This window comes from Syngnathus acus, chromosome 13 (assembly GCF_901709675.1).
Source record: "Syngnathus acus chromosome 13, fSynAcu1.2, whole genome shotgun sequence".
Classification (NCBI taxonomy): domain Eukaryota; kingdom Metazoa; phylum Chordata; class Actinopteri; order Syngnathiformes; family Syngnathidae; genus Syngnathus; species Syngnathus acus.
In genome coordinates this window covers 14,392,303-14,410,742 of record NC_051098.1, presented here as the reverse complement: position 1 = coordinate 14,410,742, position 18,440 = coordinate 14,392,303, and the positions used below count along the sequence as shown (strand labels likewise).

The 18,440-nt window shown below is 44.5% G+C and overlaps 3 protein-coding genes and 1 long non-coding RNA gene across 7 annotated transcripts; 2 read left to right on the top strand and 2 right to left on the bottom strand.

Moving 5' to 3' along the window:
• LOC119132235 lies at positions 1 to 8,714 on the bottom strand. Its single transcript, XR_005099824.1, has 3 exons — positions 8,602 to 8,714; positions 7,635 to 7,829; positions 1 to 489 (listed from the first exon to the last, which is right to left on the bottom strand). It is a non-coding gene; the product is annotated as an uncharacterized LOC119132235 (long non-coding RNA).
• On the top strand, positions 3,623 to 8,174 carry tmprss5 (transmembrane serine protease 5). 2 transcript variants are annotated; one of them, XM_037267317.1, is made up of 13 exons: positions 3,623 to 3,863; positions 3,939 to 4,077; positions 4,587 to 4,667; positions 5,003 to 5,116; positions 5,493 to 5,628; positions 5,698 to 5,811; positions 5,879 to 5,922; positions 6,000 to 6,162; positions 6,279 to 6,463; positions 7,301 to 7,399; positions 7,519 to 7,616; positions 7,693 to 7,845; positions 7,979 to 8,174. In XM_037267317.1, the coding sequence occupies exons 1-13, from the start codon at positions 3,861 to 3,863 to the stop codon at positions 7,985 to 7,987; spliced, it is 1,338 nt and encodes a 445-aa protein (XP_037123212.1). In that variant the 5' UTR covers positions 3,623 to 3,860; the 3' UTR covers positions 7,988 to 8,174. The 2 variants fall into 2 exon arrangements, with proteins under 2 accessions (XP_037123212.1, XP_037123211.1); XM_037267316.1 differs by having other exon boundaries at positions 7,474 to 7,616.
• pih1d2 (PIH1 domain containing 2) lies at positions 8,258 to 11,154 on the top strand. 2 transcript variants are annotated; one of them, XM_037267326.1, is made up of 5 exons: positions 8,258 to 8,817; positions 9,303 to 9,435; positions 9,498 to 9,740; positions 9,852 to 10,126; positions 10,206 to 11,154. In XM_037267326.1, the coding sequence occupies exons 1-5, from the start codon at positions 8,635 to 8,637 to the stop codon at positions 10,338 to 10,340; spliced, it is 969 nt and encodes a 322-aa protein (XP_037123221.1). In that variant the 5' UTR covers positions 8,258 to 8,634; the 3' UTR covers positions 10,341 to 11,154. The 2 variants fall into 2 exon arrangements, with proteins under 2 accessions (XP_037123221.1, XP_037123222.1); XM_037267327.1 differs by having other exon boundaries at positions 8,259 to 8,817; positions 9,315 to 9,435.
• Positions 10,625 to 18,207, bottom strand: dixdc1a (DIX domain containing 1a). 2 transcript variants are annotated; one of them, XM_037267319.1, is made up of 15 exons: positions 17,600 to 18,207; positions 15,008 to 15,153; positions 14,789 to 14,934; positions 14,032 to 14,121; positions 13,738 to 13,791; positions 13,610 to 13,660; positions 13,367 to 13,471; positions 13,233 to 13,286; positions 13,056 to 13,139; positions 12,822 to 12,881; positions 12,599 to 12,757; positions 12,105 to 12,171; positions 11,880 to 11,988; positions 11,236 to 11,344; positions 10,625 to 11,037 (listed from the first exon to the last, which is right to left on the bottom strand). In XM_037267319.1, exons 1-15 carry the CDS (start codon positions 17,620 to 17,622, stop codon positions 10,954 to 10,956), a joined length of 1,341 nt encoding a protein of 446 aa, XP_037123214.1. In that variant the 5' UTR covers positions 17,623 to 18,207; the 3' UTR covers positions 10,625 to 10,953. The 2 variants fall into 2 exon arrangements, with proteins under 2 accessions (XP_037123214.1, XP_037123213.1); XM_037267318.1 differs by having other exon boundaries at positions 13,056 to 13,142; positions 17,600 to 18,205.
• Positions 18,208 to 18,440: the final 233 nt, after the last annotated feature.

Here is an 18,440-nt window from a genome sequence, read left to right as displayed (position 1 = left end):
TCCACCTAAATGTTACCTTCATTTTCATTTCATTGTGTAGAATCCATCAGCCACTGCAGTAGCTTTACTAATTCAGCGTCAACATTGGGACTTTCACAGCTTTTGCCATCGTCACGCCGGGCAATTCCCTCTTAACACTTTATTGGCTCCGGCCACAAACCTTCCCAGTGGCTTATTTATTTGTGTCATGTGGGCTGAAATGATTCCAGACTCTGTGCTGACCCCTGATGGCACCGTGCCGGAGCCGCAGCTGGCCTGCGTCTTAATCCAGATGTGGAAGGAGCTCAAAATGAGAGTGGCGGGACTCCCAAAGCTCTATGTGCAGCACAGTGAGAGTGGCAAAGCTCAGGCAGACCTCTTAATTACAAGTGCTGGCAGCAGTTTCTTTATGCCTTAACACACACACCATGTTTGCGTAATACTTTTAACACCATGCCATGGTGTCCTTTAGTCACCTTCTCCATGGCCCGGTGTTGGCATAAAGTGAACCTGAGAAATAAGAGCAAATCAATTTCTCACAAAATGCCAACACAAGCCAGGCTGCTGTGTTTGCAGTTTTGCTGCAATCATCACCATCCTGTTTTATAATGCCATCATGTGTATTTTGCCCAGGGGGATCATTTCGAGATACATTTTCTACCATTATTGAAACTGCACAAAAGCATTGTGTAAACTATAAAAGTTATATACAAAAAAATCTGTTTAAGACGACGGAGGGGATTTTAACCAGGCCTCAGTTTCTAAAATGACTGATGTATTTTTGCCACACAATTAAAATACAACAATGTCAATTTCATCAGTAAGAAACTATAATTATCCTTTCAGTCCACTAGATGGTAGTGACTTCTCACACAAAGATGCCAACAGCCTCACAAGAAGCCATTACAAATTTGGAAAATACTAAACCATCACCTCTGCCACTTGATTCACCTCTGTCACCGCTACAAGGACACGCGCCGGGTGCAGGAGCAGATTGAGCGCAAACGTAATCTCCTCTGTTTAATTACAGCAAGCATCGTGGGCAAAAAAAAAAAAGAAAAAACACAACACACACATTATGGTCGCCATCTGGTGTGGGAGAAGGCCCACCCCTATCAGCCATCGCATATAAAGTCCGACATGACAGCAATTTATGCAACCTGCCACGTTCAATACAGAGCCAACAGCTTATTGTTTAGCAGTGTTGCGACGAGGGCAACGCTCAGTTTTCACTTGTCGCCACTGCGCTGTCACGTGATTGACAAACAAAATGCGCGCGCTAATGTGGAGCTCATCGAACGATACAATTATGTTCTCAGGTCAGACAAAGTAATATTATTAAAGTAGTATTAGTATCTTCTAATACTAACCATCGACCAATGAGCACAAAATAGTCATTATTTGAGTCTTTTCTGCTTAAACTGCACTCATATGAAAGAGTGTCCCCAAATTTACCACAAGGTGGCAGTGTAAGTAAAGGAATCCCATCGATACCGATCCGACTGCTCGCAGGTATACACAGAGAACAACCTCAGCTGCACTTTGGCCAATCTGTCAATTTTAGCACCATAGGCAGTACACCATCCCACATAATAGACGACTTTCACAATCCCGATTAAAATAAGCCTGTTTCTCGGCGGCTATACATCCTGACATGTCTCTCGGGCCTCTCTTGACGCTCTCTTAAACACATGCGGTGTTATCGATCCAAACATTGACTGTCATAATCCGAGGCGGTTTCCCATCTTCAAACCATCATCAATTTCCATCGACAAATGATTGATGGATGCGGCGACTGCATCGCCGTGTAATAAAAGGAATCCGGAAGTGGGAATGACACACTTAAAGTTTTACCACCTGTACAGTATTCGCCATTTAATGTTTTATAAGGTGACCTTTCCTATCACATGCTCTAAAGTTGTTAACTTCTGCCGAAGTAATCTATTGCCAATTGATGTCTGAGATTGTTCTTCAGGTTCTGACGACGGAGATGGGCAGAACAATCCAATTATTGTGAAGAGTGTGGTTGATTTGCGGGTAATTGCATGTTGATTAATTGTCTCTTTAAAATGTGCGGCACTGCTCACCAATAGCGAGGGGTCGCGCTCAACAACATCAGCAAATACAACACTTGAGAATCAGCAGGTTCTCAGTGGATGCAGGCAAGCAAATGTTATCTGAGCAGCCTCAAAAGCAGATTTCCTATTTCCTGTTGTGTCCGAACCTGGCGTGGCGGATTTGCGAGCGGGGACCCAGAGACCGCGACTGATGTTCAAAAGTTTGGATACGGAAAAAGGCACTAACAGGAACGGTTTGAGATGAGAGCGCAGTAGATCTCCGCACGCTGAGCGGGGAAAATGCTTCCGTCTGAGCGGGGGAATAGATGTTGATCCAAACTGGGGCCTGGCCAAACTGAAGGCAGAGTGAGGTACACAAAGAAATGGATGGAAGGATTCAGCCCACAGCCAGACCCAACGGCGTTGGCTTCTGTTGTTCTAATCACCATCGGTTGGATTTACTTGCGAAAACTAAATTCCATGAGGGGAAGATCACAAGGACAAATGGCCGGTCGCTTTCTGACCCAGATCGTGTTATGTTCACGTCATGAAATGCTCAGTTCTGAAATATTTGTTCAAAGGAAGCTATTTGCAGTTGTAATGTTTGATGGCCAAACCAGAAATAAGATTCGTCTTAATCAGTCAATGAAAACTGCAAAGGTTAAATACCAAGTTAGGCACTTTAATCTCTCACTCTCTAATAGCCTTCTTGGATAAACTCTGAAATGTTGAAGAGCCATAATATCCAAAAGAACTCACAGGGCCCATATCAGTCCAACAGAACACTGCGTTCTCAGAATTCAGGCCTACTTGTGATTCTCAGAGTGTTTAAAGGCAGAACGGGAGGGAGAGCCGTCAGCTATCTTATTTATTCCGTCTGAGAGGGCGGACAGTCTTTCGAGAGAAGACTGTCCGATTTGACAAAGCCCAACTCAGGTTGGGGTGAATCATCCCTTGCCTTTTGATCCTGACACTGGCCATGCTAATGCTAACGCTAATCGCTAACGCTACTTGCGTTGTTTCGAGGTGGCAGCCTTTAAGTATAAAACAGTCATTGTCCTGGAGGATTCATCTTATTAAATCGATCCTTTGTTTCTCTGGCATTTATTACCTGGAAGTTCTAGCTAACCGCGGACACAACAGACTAATAGCGCTCCGATCAATCATCCCTTTATTTCTTTCCAATGAAAGTGCAAAGTCTCATCAGAAAAGAGAAGACAAGCTTTCATCTCTCCCACATCCTAACCAAGTGCCAGAGTCTTCTTCATCTCATCTGCTAATTATTCTCAACGATCCACTTCTGAAACACTCACATGAAAAAGACCGAGCGTGTCTTCCACAACAAGAGCGAAGCGAAAGTCTCATCTGTCAGCGGGCATGTGGGAGGCACACTTCGTTTTGTTTGCGAGTGCTGAGAGACAGAGGCTTCGGATTCCAAACGATTGAACACGGACAAGGGTACGACTTTTCAACAATCTCCAATCATGACCTTTCTGCAATAGCTACAAACTGTCAGGTGGGTTCTTGTGTAAATACTCTTCCTGGCAGAGGTAAAACATGCCCGGTATCGTCTGCAACTGGCTGGAGACGCCCCAACCCGTGCGGCACCTGACAAAGACCAGGTTCGGTTTAGTCTCCGAGGCCTCATGACCCTCCCCTCCGATGGACAAACAACAGCCTCATTCACTGCACCTCTGCTGACCTCATTGTCTCTTTGTGAAGGGAAAATCCACAGTTGCATTCTGTGAAACGCTTCCGCACCGGACACCCGGCTGATAGTCGCCGGTAGCTGGGCCACAGTCTCCAGATGAGCTTGCAAACAAAATGGTAAGAAAAGAAGCTCACCGGCACACGTGTATTATAACTTCCCTATCAGAAGTTAGCAGCGCTATGACTCCGTAGAGTCCCGATGGAGACGCATTGTCGGTCATTGAGAATCCGATGGCCATCAGTCATCCCTTTCCCGCCGAGAAGACGGCAGTTGTCGACCAAAGCGAGGGAGCGCGGAACTGCTTGAAAAGGTTTCGCAACGGAACACAAGGTAAGTGCCTGTCATAAACGGTTGATCACCATCTAACAACCTCGAACAGCTTAAACTTAATCGAGCTCGCCTTTTCAAACCGTAAAGACGCTAACTGCTGTTCGGTTTTTGCAAACATTCAAGAACCAAAATGACAAAGTGGTGAAAGGATCCACGTGCCAAATATTTCTGTCTTTGCTCTGACTAGGTTGTCAGAGGTAATCTAAGCTGCAACACTTTAGTTTTATGTCTATAACAAGTGATTATTATTTTCACCTAAAATTTGATCGAGCTTATATTAGATCGCAGGTGTTGTAGCGCAACAAAAAATGTTCACTAATATCAGCAAAATGTAAAATACTTGCTGCTCGGAATGTTAAGTCGGGGAACTCCAGGAGTGAAGCAGCACAAAAGTTTCTGAAATGCCAGCTGGTGCTGACATGCAAGCAAGTAACGAGGGCACTTGTAATTTGTGACTAGTGAGCATGCATATCGAAGGCAGCCAAAATGTTATCTATTTGTCGCTCTAGCTCGCAGGCTGGTGAGGCCGCTGGCAGCTGTGTGCGCGCTCGGGCTCTTGGGAGGATTGGCTGTCGGCGTCTGGTTCCTAGGTGAGCGCTGTGGCTAAGATAAATAAGCACCACTTACTTAGTCATGTCTACACATTTGCCTTAGCCTGGTCAGTTTTGTGAGGATGATAAAATATTTGTCAGAAATAAATGTGACGCTCCAGTTTACTGGTAGGATTAAATCATTTATTTATTTATTTTTGTGTTTATTTACTTATGTAATTATTTATTTATGTATTTATTTAGCCACACTGAGATAAAGCTATGTTTAATGTTAAGGGTACACACTGTTATGCAGTTGTGTAACAATTTTACCCAATGACGGTTCTCAACGGTGGCAGTCGTATTAATTAACGACATCATGTTTTCGCACTCAGTCAAGTTTCTCCTGAGGCCGTCGTCCTCCCACAGTGCAGTGGGACTGGGGGACGCAAAGGAGACGTCCTTCTGCAATGTGACAGAGGACATTACCATCGCCGACCCCAGGAAAGGTCTGTGTCAGCTCCCTTTTTTCGTGGCTAATTGGAAGCAAGATTGTACTCTGCTATTCATGAAGGAAGAAAGTGATCGTAAAGTTGCTTATTGGTTTTCGTCGTAGTGAAGGCCACGTTTCAACTCTGATGTTCACTTGAGTGGAAAATTACCATTTAAAAGCTGACTGTTGTTTTCTTTTTACTCTTGACACTTGCCCATTGACTGGCATGAAAAGACAGTAATTATCCGTGCTTATTTGACTACATTAGCATTGATCCGATTTGTTTGAATTCTTTTATGACGTTCTCCACAATCCGTTCACACCAACGGACGGTTAATTAAACGCTGGCCGAGCGCCTGCTTCTGGAGGGATTTTCAATCAATCAGGTTCAGTGTTTTACAGGATCAGCCCCGAGAACTCTCTGCTGGAGATCCAGCTGGGAAAGCTGCCCACCTGGCTGCCGGTGTGCTACGAGCGATGGAACGCGTCGCTGGGTACGCTGGTCTGCAGGCAGCTGGGTTATCTGAGGTTACCAGACGAGACTCGCTAGATTACGGCTTAAAACTGAAAGTGCTTAAATGGCATAAAACGTTACAGGCTGACCGAGCACAAAGGTGTGAATCTGACCGACATTGGGCCCAACTACACGGAGGGCTTTCTCCAGATTACCTCCGAACATCGAGGCGGTCTGGAAAACATGTGGCGGTTCAGGTAACGCTTAGCGGACCCATATCGCGGTTGGTTATTTCAAACAACCCCAAGTCTGGTTTCATTTTAGGCAGAACTGCATCACTAACAAGGTTATCGCCTTACAATGTTTCGGTGAGGCCGCGACGTTACGGAAAGTCCGTTTCACGTCGGGACGATTTCCAAATCGATTTCTTTCCTTGGCTTCCAAGAGTGCGGCACGCGAGCCAAATTGGCCCGAATAATCGGCGGAGTGGAGGCTCCGCTGGGAAGGTGGCCCTGGCAGGTCAGCCTCTACTATAGCAAGCGTCACACCTGCGGTGGCTCCATCATCAGCAGCCAATGGATCATCACAGCGGCTCACTGTGTGCACAAGTAAGAACGGGCTGACCTTTGCGGCGCCGACAGTTCGGGGCGGAATACGACAGCTGCGCCGCACACGGCGCCGGCGACAGTTGCCCCTTTTATGCTTGACGTCTACAAAATGTCAGCTACAGGCTGCCGCAGGTGTCCAGCTGGGCGGTCTACACGGGCGTTGTGACGCGCAGCTCGGCGAACATGGCGGAGCGCACGGGGCACGCCGTGGAGACGATAGTCTACAACGACAACTACAACCACGTGAGCCATGACAGCGACGTCGCCCTGATGAAACTGCGGACTCCGCTCAATTTTTCAGGTGCGTCTGGAAACCGGCATTCTCGTTTCAAAGGAGACTCCGCCCCCTCCAATTGAAAACAGTTCAAGGCAGCTCTACTTACCTTGCAGCTGTCAAATGTTTCTACCGACGTGTATTTGTGACTCGCATGCTTTGCTCGTCACAGCTTTGCCGCCATTTGCCTTCGTGACACAAGGCAACCATTTCATATTTCTAGAAATAGGCAAATAACTTTAGATATACTTAGTCATTTGGATTTTCCACAGCACTCCAGGGAAGCAACTATTTATCGTACAAGTCCTTAAAAAGTCAATTTTCCACAATACGTCTCCGTTAAAGCTTAAAATAGTTCAGATTCAGGAATCTTTATTTATCCCGCTGGGCAATTAAGAGAGCAGCGAGCGGCACAGACAGCTAAGACTAATATTTTTTATTTCATTTTATTGTTTAGGGAAAAAAACAGCTAAGACTTTTATCCCTCCCCTTCTGGAAAACCAGACGCCAGAAGTCACAAAAAGCAGTACACAATGTAAAAGAAGACAACAAAATAAGACACGGTAGAATAAAGACACCTGTGTGGAAAGAAATCCCTTAGCTTCCCAAATAAAAATGTGTGAAAATAAATGTCTTTTAAATTTCACACACCGCAGACAAAATTGTTGTTAGCAACAGAGCCTAATTAGAACGATTAGCTCAAAATCAAGCCGTTCTCTCTAACACTGTAAAACAACATCCCACTCAACTGTCAATCAAATACCGCCACGACAACCAGGGGGGAAAAAAAAATATGCTACTTCATCTTCCTTATGTTCACACAATGAGGCGCTCTAAAGTGACTTCCCCTTTCTCTAAAATTAGACACAGTTCGCCCGGTGTGTCTGCCACGGTACAACTACGACCCTCCTGCAGGGACGCAGTGCTGGATCTCCGGCTGGGGATACACACAGCCTGATGGAGGTAAGTCGAGCGCCACTCCCAAGCAAACATCTGCTACACACACGGAGCAGCTGTGCTCTCTCTCGCTTTCTCAGTTCACTCATCCAACACCCTGAAAGAGGCCGCCGTCCCCATCATAGGTACCAACGAGTGCAACAGCTCCTGCATGTATAACGGCGAAATCACAGCGCGGATGCTTTGTGCCGGATACACGGAGGGAAAAGTGGATGCGTGTCAGGTCAAAATCAGACTGTACCTTGTTTTGATGTTTCCAAGACAGGATCAGTGGGTCATGGATGATATTTGCGTTGCAGGGGGATAGTGGCGGGCCTCTAGTGTGCCAGGATGAGAACGTGTGGAGGCTGATGGGGGTGGTCAGCTGGGGGAACGGCTGCGCCGAGCCTAACCATCCTGGAGTCTACACCAAGGTGGCCAAATTCCTCGGATGGATCTACGAGATGATGGAGGTGAAACCATTCATTAACATTACATGAGTTTACATTACATTGTACAAAAAACATAGCTAGAAAAAAAAAAAAACTGTTCGCCTTGTTACACTTGACAAAAACGATGCCTCCATTTTGTTTACTATCTTTACAGACCTACTGAGGAGGAACAGCAACTTGTTTTCTAGCATCTTTCCCATCCGCCATCAATTTTTTTATTTTTGAATTTGTCTTTCTCTGACATATATATCTGCCTTCCTTCCACTGGCATCTTCTGTCCCACCATTTGTATCAAGATGTACTGTTTTTATCTTTTTTATTGCACCAAATATAAACGATGTCATATGCTACCTTATTGTGTCATGTGCAGTTCCTCTCTTGGCCACATGTGTCGCCGTTGTAACGCGTCAACTCCGCCAAGATGCCATAGCAACAGACAACACAGCTGGAATCTGCATTAATCGCTTCCATTAGTTTTGATGCCAATTAGTAAATAGGGTTAACTTTATATATTTTTAATGATTTTTAACCAAGACTCCTGTTCTTATCGTAGCTTGAATTAACAAAAGGGACGGTTAGTTTCTTGCCTGCCACTTTAATAGAGTTTTCACTTGCGAACAAGAGAGCGTTAGCATTAGCTAGAAACTTCGGGAACTGACGCGAATGACGACGAATGCGGCTTTACAACGATAACTTTTGTTTTAAAAGCGTGTGATAATAGACAAATTCTGTTATTAGTGAGTGAATAGTGTTTGTTATTTGTATTGGGAGACGTACCTTTCTACCAACTCTGACTGTCTTGGGTTGGTAATGTCGGCCGGCGGCGTCCCAGGAGATGTTCTCCAGCAAGTCAACCAGCTGTGGTCCATGTTGGACGACCTTTGCCAGAGCGACCCAGAAGCTTACCGAAGCTTTGTGGAGAAACAGGTGATATCCGGGATGGAATACAACGCTCCACCTCAACTCGATTCGTGTATACGCATCGACATTTTGGTAAGTAGCGGTATGAGTTGTTTTACTTGCCGCGCTCACTGCAGGTGTAGCTCATTAGCAAAAAAAACATGACGTCACACGTACGCAACTCACCGCCAGCTACTTCCGTATAAACATTGAGCAAATAAATAATAATAATAATTTATATCAATTGTGTTTTTAGACGAGTGTATTTTTTTTTCAATGTATTACCAGGTAAGCCAATTGAGAACACTTTCTCATTTACAATGGCGACCTTTTACAAAATTAATAAAATCGAGGCCATTTTGTGATTTGCTGTTAATTGTAGAAACATTTTACCACCTCAACACGAAAATGTATTGAGGCACAGTGTTAAAAATTAAAGAGTATTCCGAAAATAGATATTTTTTCCTCTACCGATGCAATATATCATAGGGATATACTGTATTGCTTTTCTGCTGACCTTCAGTTATTCAATACTTCCAAAGATGCATTGTGAGATGCACAAAAACATTAACTGCCAGCATCCCCACCAGGAACCACACGGAGACTTGATGTACATTAACATATGCTGCTGGAAGCGTGTACCAACATCCCAGGATCCCAGCAAGCCATTACCAGTGTATGCTGGAAGCCTGGAAGCACACACAGATGAAGGTCAGAGAGATTGATAACCATACAATTTATGCCAAATGTAAGCACACCGTCCTGTGTATCAGGTGCCTACACTGTGCTGGACATCGCATTTAATCCCGAGGTGCTGCAGGATTGTAAGAAAGACAAGGCCGGGATGGACCAGATCTATATGTTGGCTCTGAGCTTTGCACAGCAGCAGCATGGGCTCAAATTGTCTCAGCAGTATCATGTTGTTAGCTATTGCCCCAAAAACGGCCCGGAGGACTTGCGCCGCCGCCTCGGCTTCCAGCAGCAGCGACCGACCGCGGACAAACAGTCTGATGCGGGTAGGGTAATAAGTCAACGCTCCGACAAGCCGCCTTCGGCCTTTTTTGTGTCCGAGCTCATCTTTTACTTCCCACCATCACTGATAACAATCGAGACGCTTTTATTTACAGCCATTCAGAGCCCGGATTCCCTCCTGCAGCAGATCAACTCTCTGCGGCTAGCCAAAGACGACACGGGGCCGCCGGTTGATATTGTCTCTCGGCCCGCCGTTCGCAAGAAGGGCTTGATCGAGGTAATCTCCTCCACCACGTACCAGCGGCCCGAGAAACCCGAGTATCGACTGGAGGTGAAGGCCAGCGCTGAGGGATTTCCATGCAAGATGGAGCTGACAGTGGAGCTGCCCAAGATTAGCTCCATGTCGGAGTGGCAGCTCAAGATGTCCAAGGTCTGCCCTGACTACTCGGCATGGTTAGGCACAAGAGATTAACAATGCCATCAAAATGTTGTCGTTGTTTTTTGTGCAGGATGATGTCTTGCTCGAGGTGGAGGACATCTACTACTTACTTCTGGACTTCCCAAAAGTTGTAAACGAAAACAGCGCCATCGCCGTCTTTAACAAGCGCATTCGAAGGCTTACTGTAACAGCGGATATTTTGTGACATTCTCAGACTGGCAAAGATTAGCGTAAAGTCAAGATAAAAATCCTGACATTTCAGACTGAAAATTAAATTAATAAATGGGGCAAAAGACAGACAGGTTTCGGCAACTTAAAATGTTATTCTGTCCCTGTGAGGGCTGAGTCACTGCTGCAAACACGCCTCTACATTAAGCAATTAGCGGGCTTTGTTTGCTAATGGAGCGTAGGTGTAATGGCTCCGAGCCGCCGCTACCGGGACCCGCCATTACCGTCCATCTCCGGAATAATTGACAGCAAAATGATGCATGCGATAATGAATGTTTATTAAAACATCGTTTGAAAGTGAAGAGTGGCACAAACATCCACTATTTGGCAATCTAGAACTTGTGGAAAATGGCAGTAAACATCCACCCTGTCTTTTATCAATACTGTTATTTAAATTATTTTCATGAGGGACCATTAGGATCAAATTGACTGATTTCATGTCCGGGTTTATGAGGCGTAAACGGCATCTGGCGAGCATTCCTCAACGTAAAATATTTCCCACACTTTATTTCAGTCCATTGGTCCCGAGAGTTTTCAGTCAAGTTCTGCTTCAGTGAACACAACTGAGGTTTTTTGTTTTTTTTGGACTTCTACCTCCTCTCTCCATGATCTTCCTCCACCCATGCTACAATCTTTCCTTCCCAGCCAGGCACCACTGCACCATCCTGGAATACCTGCACAAAAGTAGATTCAAACATGTTTCCTCATAATTCAACACACAACATAGGACCACATGAAAATGTTTGAAAATGTATTAAAAATAAAAATGGGCACAGTGTAATCAACTTCAACCAGGTTATTATTAGCACATCACGTTCTATTTCTGCTGTGTTTTTTTTTTTTTTTTTGCGGCGTTATAATTTCCCACCCACCTCCTCTTTGACGGTGCCAAACTCCGGGTCGAGCGCTTTGAAGTGGTATCTGAAGCTGCCTTGACGGTCCACGGCGGTCTTGAAGTCTCGCAGCGTCACCTCGCCCAGCCTGACAGGACACATTAACACAAACTCAAGATCAGAATTTCTCCCTTTATGGACACAGCATGTAGAAACTAGAATTTATTCTTTTTATTATGAGCTGGAGTTAATAATACAGGCAATAACTCCAAAATTATACATACCTGGAAATTATACAGGTATAATTGCATCAAAAGACTTAAAAAAATAAAACCAAGAGATGTCAGCATGACTCACTGGAGCTCACTTCAGACAACATCAAAGGATTAATTTTTTTTTTTTCCCAAAAGTCTCAACAGAACATAGCAAAGAAAAGAGGTTTATCATCATAATATTCAAATATTGACTTTGCACGGTTACTCTGGAATGAATTAATTCTATTTCTATTTTTTTCCTATGTGGAAATTTTTTTTCTAAATTAAGCAAATTGTGGATTTGGTTGCATGTATAGCATCACAATCTTTTTGTGTAATTTGATGTTAATTTTGGTCCGCTTATTTGTGTTAGTTTGATTTATTAAATACAGAAAAAATAATGCTGAATTTTATTAACATAACGTTTACCTTTTCGGTATGTTGATGAGGAAAGGGGTGAGGGAGCGATCGGTGAAGTAGAGAACTTTCGTAGACACGGAGGCATCCAACCCCGGGCTGCTGTGAGAGTGAGCCATTTCTAAAAATAAAAAAGCATACAACAAAAAGGCTGTTAAAACATCTCACTGCCAATAGTGTCCTACACAGCGGAGCTATCAAACAGAAAAAAAAAAGACAAATTTTAGTGTGCCTCACTTGAGGTCGGCGGCCACGATTCTCGATCTGAAGAGTTGGCTCTGCGGCCGGGCGATTTAAATTCCTCCTGGAAGACAAGCTGTTATTCTTGGAAAATGTCTTTCCTGACCTGAGTCAATATCACCATAAGGTGCCTTTAAGACTTTCAAATAAAACAAATAATTTTCCATGGACGTAGCTACTGCTGTTAGAAATGCATTTTTGTCCAGCTCCCGCATTTTCGGTGGGTTATAAATGAACTGCGAGCAGACATGCTAACAGCAAAACTTGCTAGCTTGCTGACAGGGCGGACATTTTTAGCTAACGCTCGCATTTAATGAACCTTAGCAACTTGATTTAGTTCACAAGCAGAGTTGAACAAATATATTTTGAATTTCTGAAATTATTTCAAGACATTTCACGACCACAGAGTGGACATTATGCTTGACAACATCCAACTACACACAAAATATGATCATTCCAGAATGTGTCAATATTTATTTGGACCTTCGTACCCCTTTGTTGTGCCGTCGCTGGGCGTGTGAGTGCAGGCGCTCCATGAGGCTTGACACGCCCTGCTCCAAGGTGTCCAAGGTGTGATGCTGGGGGTCGTGACCGGAAAAGTTGTCTCTCAAACTACGCAGGGCCTCCCTCACCAGCTGCAGCTCCTCACCCTGTGATGATTCCAAATGATGATTCGGCACTTTCCGGCAACGTGGAGACATCACGTCTACTTACGGGTGTGGTGTGCTGGAATGCTGGAAGAGAGCTGCTGTAACCACCTTCACTCCGAAATGACTGTCACGTAGAAGACAATGTTACAATCTGGGAGTTGTATTTTTCATATTAGCAACAAATGAGCGAAAAGTTGTGCATCAGTAAAAATCCGAGAGCAGGGATGACGCAAATTCCGAGATTCGAACCCAGAATCTCACGACTGTGACCTGTTAACCACTACATTATGTTCATTACCCAATTGTGGCTAACATCACGCGCTTTGTGCTGAGCCTCGTCGTGCTTTTGCTGCTGCAGCATCCTGTCCTTCCTCCCGACTTGCTGCTATGGCAACCAAAGAGAAGAAAAGCCCTTCGTCTGCATATGGAAAACACACCTTGAGTTTGCATCAAAGCGATTTGAAGGACGCAATACCTCGTACTCGCCCAGCAGTTTGTTGCGTTCGCTCAGCTTGTCTTTGAGCACCGCCTGGAAAGTGCATGATACGAAATATCATCATTGCGGGTTGCGCCGGGTCAAATAATTTTAAAAATCATAATTTTGCTCACATTTTCCCCTTCCAGCTGTTCTTTGGCCATGTTGCTCCTCAGTAGCTCCTGCTTTAGCTGCAGCACGACGTCTTCCTGCACAGACAGCCGCTGCTGCAGGGCATCCTAAGGGTCAAAGGGTCATTCGGGAAGGACTCCTCAGTTTTTGGACCAATGAACTGACATCTTTTAAATCAAAAGCGATTTTTCCATTCAGATCGGCTTTCATCCCTGGTCGCTATTCTTGAATTACTTTTCATTTACCTTGATGGCCTGAATATGGCGCACCTCCTGTTTGTGTCTCAGGAGCTCCCGCTACACATTGGACAGATGAAGAGAGACGTTGTGAGAAACAGGGCAGCCTAAAAGTTGATTACATTCACTTGGCGTACTTTGAGATCAAGGGCCTCCTCCATGCTTTGGTCCAGGCGGCTGCGCGTGAGAACCTTCAGAGGGAAACAGTAAGAGCATCCTAATTAGACAATTTGAGAGCTACCAGAGGGGGACGCTGACAGGGAGGCCCGAGAGATCAGTGAGATTAATTTACGCTCTCCAGACGGGAGCGATGGCGGCAGAACACCAACACAACAGAAGGACTGAGAGTTCACACAAAGCGGAGAACGTGTCGGCCGCTGCTGCATTTTCACGACTTAGTGGACACACGAGAGGGAAGGGGGCCACGTTACCAGCTGCTGCTCGCCGTTGGCCCGGTTCTCTCCCAAACTCACAGATCCACCTGGGTCGTCCTCTGGGAGGGAGCCATTGAGGAGCAAAGCCTATGGACAAACACGCTTCCTAATTGTTATTTCTGTCAAGTATCCTTCCCGTTTGTGATTATTGCTTGACCTCACACAGAGGACCATGAACGAGCCAATCACAAATAATAATATAATATAATATAATATAATATAATATAATATAATATAATATAATATAATATAATATAATATAATATAATATAATATAATATAATATAATAAATGATGATAATATAAATACAACATAAACAATATTGACATTAATAGATATATCATTTTTTAATAATTATGATTATTACTATTATTTTTGCAATTAAAATGTTTTTTAGACAGAAATTAGTTATCAATTAATTAGTTATCAATTTGGCATTTAAAAAGTATTTCTCTATATGTTGAATGAACCAGATTATGCAGCATGAGTTAAGCGAGAATTAATATTGACATGTACTTGCACAGTTATTTAGTATATGTGTATTTATGTATATAGATGCTGTAGAGGCTATATTTCGGTCTAACAAGTCCCATTTGCCGTGTTCGGGGACGCACGAAACAACCCTACAAACATCCACAAATATCTAAAAAACATTTATTTAACGGTTGCATCACGATTTGTCATAAATTTTAGCATGGCCCTCGGAGGACTTTGTAAAAACCAAACTGTCCCTATTTGGAAAAAGTCTTTTACCTGGAGGCGGAACACCATCCTCCTGGCTCCCTGCATTTCCCGCTCCAGCTGCTCCTGGTGGACATCCAGCTGCTCCTCCCAGGACTTCTCCTCCTCTGGCACATTTTGCCCAAGGGAGGGGCACAGCCCGCAGAGCGAAACCTCCTCTGAAATCAGAATGTTGCTTTCACTTGAATCTTTATTTGATGACTTACACTACTAGCTATGGAAGCAACCAACCTGTGAAATGCTCGGATTTGTCCTGGCCCGGTCCCGCTAACTGCTCTTCAGGCTGATCACGGATGGTTTCATGTCCGGGCGTGTCGCCGGAGCGGATGACCGCGTGCTCCTCTTTGGGGGAGCGCACGGGGCTGGCTGAGCTGAGGCTGAAACAGAAACAGATGGCGAGCGCAGGCAGCACCGTCCGTCACTGTTTGCGCTTCCTGCCAGATGAGCGTCCATAAATAGAGCCGTGCGCATAAAATGTTGATATAGCTTTTTAACGTATCTTGGATCGTCATGGAAATGATGAATCAAACCCATCTGGGTAGATGATTGCAAATGTTTGCATTTTTTAAATACAGCACAACACCCAATGTCAACTTTAGAGTGCCTCATTGTCAGTTGCGAGTGTGTGCATGTCATATTTCATTTTTATTTTTCTACATTTTTTAATCTGACAAATGTAGACAATTTATAAGCTTGGATTTTTATGACTGGACTTCCAGACTTGACAATAACACCGACACAGGCTGCAACATGATCGCCAAGAAAGGCATGCAAGCATGACGCAGAAAATTCTTCACATACTTTGCTAGCTTCATGAGTCACATCGCTCTTTGAGCTTCCTCGTGGATGGTGGTCATGCATTTAGTGCATGTCCACTCTGTTGTGTCTGCTTGGGGAGTTTCGAAAGCAGCCTGAGGACAGGCGAAGGAGGCAAACTGTCATCATCACTTTGCTTTGTTTTGACAGAAATAAGATGAAGCTACTGTAAACTATGAACTGTGGTATTACGTCCAGCAGGGAGATTCTATTTACCCCCCTCCACTGTGTGTGTGTGTGTGTGTGTGTGTGTGTGTGTGTGTGTGTGTGTGTGTGTGTTTGGGGCAACTCAGTGGGAAAGAGAAGCTGAAAAAAAAAATTAAATTCTCTTACTCCCCGGGCTAAACAGAGCGCGAACAAAACTGCAGGCTTAAGTGTAGTGTAGAATAAAACCACAGAAGATCCGGAGGCATAGCATTAGTGGCGTAAAACATGTTGCATGATTTAGATTGAAACTGAAGAGATTTTCTTTTCCTTTTTAGTGGGGGTGGCTAAGCTAATCGCATTATTTCCACTCTAAAACGGGCATTGCATTTTTATCTGCTTGCCAGAGATTATGTGCTCTGTAGTGCTGCTTCCCTGTCAGTCAATTGACAATACTGCTAATAATCAAATCAAGTCAAATGATGTATGTAAGTGAATTATTAGGATGGACACAAACAAGGACATATTAAAGTGGCGCTATGTTGAAATGCTAATTAAAGACATTAACAATTTAGGGAAGGATTTGAAATGATTCTTGGGTTTTTGCAACATAGCTGCCCTAATACATGTATTTCTCGTCATAGTAACGCCCAGACTCCGTTACAAATACACAAAATGCTAACATTAGCATGCAAAAGTAGCTATTTGCTAGTTTGAATGTGAATAATTTGATTCTTAAGGAAAATTTATGACTGAGTTTAGACAAGTACAAACACAGATGCATACCACACATCAAAAAATGTGTTGAAAAAGAACAAATAGCTAAATTTAGCAATGTAGCTAAATACTGAACAGACGATTTTAGCAATCAAATTTTGACGAGCTGGAGTCTATCCCATCAAACTTGTCAAGAGTATCAATAGTTGGGCATATATAACCAAACCATTCACACTCAAGTTTTGCCATCTGATTTAGGTGTATTGGTGCTGATAGATTATGTCACTTTATACACTATATTGCATTTTCTTCGCGGAAAAAAGCTCTCCCAAAAAAGCCATCAAGTGAGTGTCTTATCAGAAGTTGTAGTGATTATGCTTTCAGTGTTTCTCTGAAGGGGATCAGAGCAAGCAGCCTCCCCACCTAATCTCCGCCCGAGCTGATGACATGATGACACCATCCTGATACTTTCAGTCATCACCTAAACCGTCTCCTGCAGTCCTCCGCCTCCTGGCGGCTGCAGACGCTCGATAAACAAACTTGTTTATAAGTTGGCGGGCTGCTTCGTAACGGGGGGAGGCGCAACGTGACTGAGGAGAAATTGGGACTTTCAATTTCAGATTAGGATTTACATGAGATTAGCAGCAGATCAGCATTGGCGCGTGTGATGGGGTGAAAAGTGTGACTTGTTATTTGGGTATGGAATCGGGTTGGGCCTTTGACTGAATTTGCTACAAGGTGAGGTACATTAATGTCTAGAATCGGAGCTCTTTTTTTTATACCAGTGAATCATACATTTCCATCCATCCATCCATCCATCCATCCATCCATCCATCCATCCAACGTGCTCTCAAAATGGAAGCGAAGGTGCTAAGGAGGCAAAGGAGAGGGCGGTTGCTAGGCAATAGCATCCGGCCTCACTGAGACACACCCACATGATCCATAGCGCGCCGTCAACAGGCAGACAATCAGCAGCCTGCTCCAGCTATCACTTTCGCTTTGTACCGCGCCATGGATGACGTGATTCGTCACTGATGACAAAAAAGGACGTGTTTGCTTCCTGCCAGGTACATGCTCGTGATGCTAACATGATAGCAACCCATTTGTTGAGGATAAAAAAAAAAGAAAAAAAAGAATGACGCTCACCATTTCATCTGTTTGGCCCCCATGGCTGGAGTCAGCCGGAGCCCCGCGTCCCGGTGATGCCCTGATTCTCAGTCCGGACCATAACAGCCACGCAGGGAGGGGAGCGAGGCAAAACCGGATGAATCTCCACGCCTCACACGCGCGGTGGGAAAGAAGAGTAGCGGCTGTGGCGGCGACGTGCTCCAAATCCTCTCATATTCATACAAATCCCAAATCAAAAAGCCCTGGAAAGCCTCCTTCTGTCCTCGCCTGGCTGGATGGTGCCAAGCTGCAGGGGGGGGATCACAGGCAGAAGAGAGATTGGTGCTCAGCAGCACCAGTCACTATGCTATGCCTGCCCTTTCATTGCAAACGCACACAATGCATTTGTGTCTCCAACGATTGATGCGGCTCCTCATTTGCATGTATTCTCTACTCCTGCCATTTTCTCTCCTTCTGTGTCTTTGTAATTCCTTCTTTCGTTGTCAGACATGGCTCTTTTCCGTCTGGGTGTGTTTACCCCCTCCCCCTTCTCATCTTCGTTCCTCCTCTCCTTGCTCCTGCTTCTCCACTTTCACTGTGGAGAGGAGGAGGAATTTTGCAACCCTGTGTAGAGGTTCTGAAAAGATTCATGGAAATCTATGCGGTGAAGGTATTTGGGGCGCACCATGTGTGCTGAAGTCAACAGCTGGACGGTTGACGGTATATTTATGTAGTCCGAGTATTACAGGAGCAGAAAATGCTTTCTTTTATAGAAGTCTGCAAATAGTCGCTGGCTTCACATGATGTAAAGCAGGGGTTGTCAAACTTTTACTGTCCACAGATAAATGGAAAGTACTATTTTAGTTGTAGTATGCAGCAA

What these genes read in the sequence shown, in the direction of transcription:
- tmprss5 (XM_037267316.1), top strand. An exon ending in TGTCGGCGTCTGGTTCCTAG is followed by an intron (nt 4,668 to 5,002) that starts GTGAGCGCTGTG and finishes TTTCGCACTCAG; the next exon opens with TCAAGTTTCTCCTGAGGCCG. An exon ending in GAAAACATGTGGCGGTTCAG is followed by an intron (nt 5,812 to 5,878) that starts GTAACGCTTAGC and finishes GTTTCATTTTAG; the next exon opens with GCAGAACTGCATCACTAACA.
- pih1d2 (XM_037267326.1), top strand. Translation starts at nt 8,635, where the DNA reads ATGTCGGCCGGCGGCGTCCCAGGAGATGTTCTCCAGCAAGTCAACCAG. An exon ending in GGACAAACAGTCTGATGCGG is followed by an intron (nt 9,741 to 9,851) that starts GTAGGGTAATAA and finishes TTTTATTTACAG; the next exon opens with CCATTCAGAGCCCGGATTCC. An exon ending in GGCAGCTCAAGATGTCCAAG is followed by an intron (nt 10,127 to 10,205) that starts GTCTGCCCTGAC and finishes TTTTTTGTGCAG; the next exon opens with GATGATGTCTTGCTCGAGGT.
- dixdc1a (XM_037267318.1), bottom strand. Translation starts at nt 17,622, where the DNA reads ATGGGGGCCAAACAGATGAAATG. An exon ending in GGATGGTGTTCCGCCTCCAG is followed by an intron (nt 14,122 to 14,788) that starts GTAAAAGACTTT and finishes GTTTGTCCATAG; the next exon opens with GCTTTGCTCCTCAATGGCTC. An exon ending in AGGAGGCCCTTGATCTCAAA is followed by an intron (nt 13,661 to 13,737) that starts GTACGCCAAGTG and finishes TCCAATGTGTAG; the next exon opens with CGGGAGCTCCTGAGACACAA.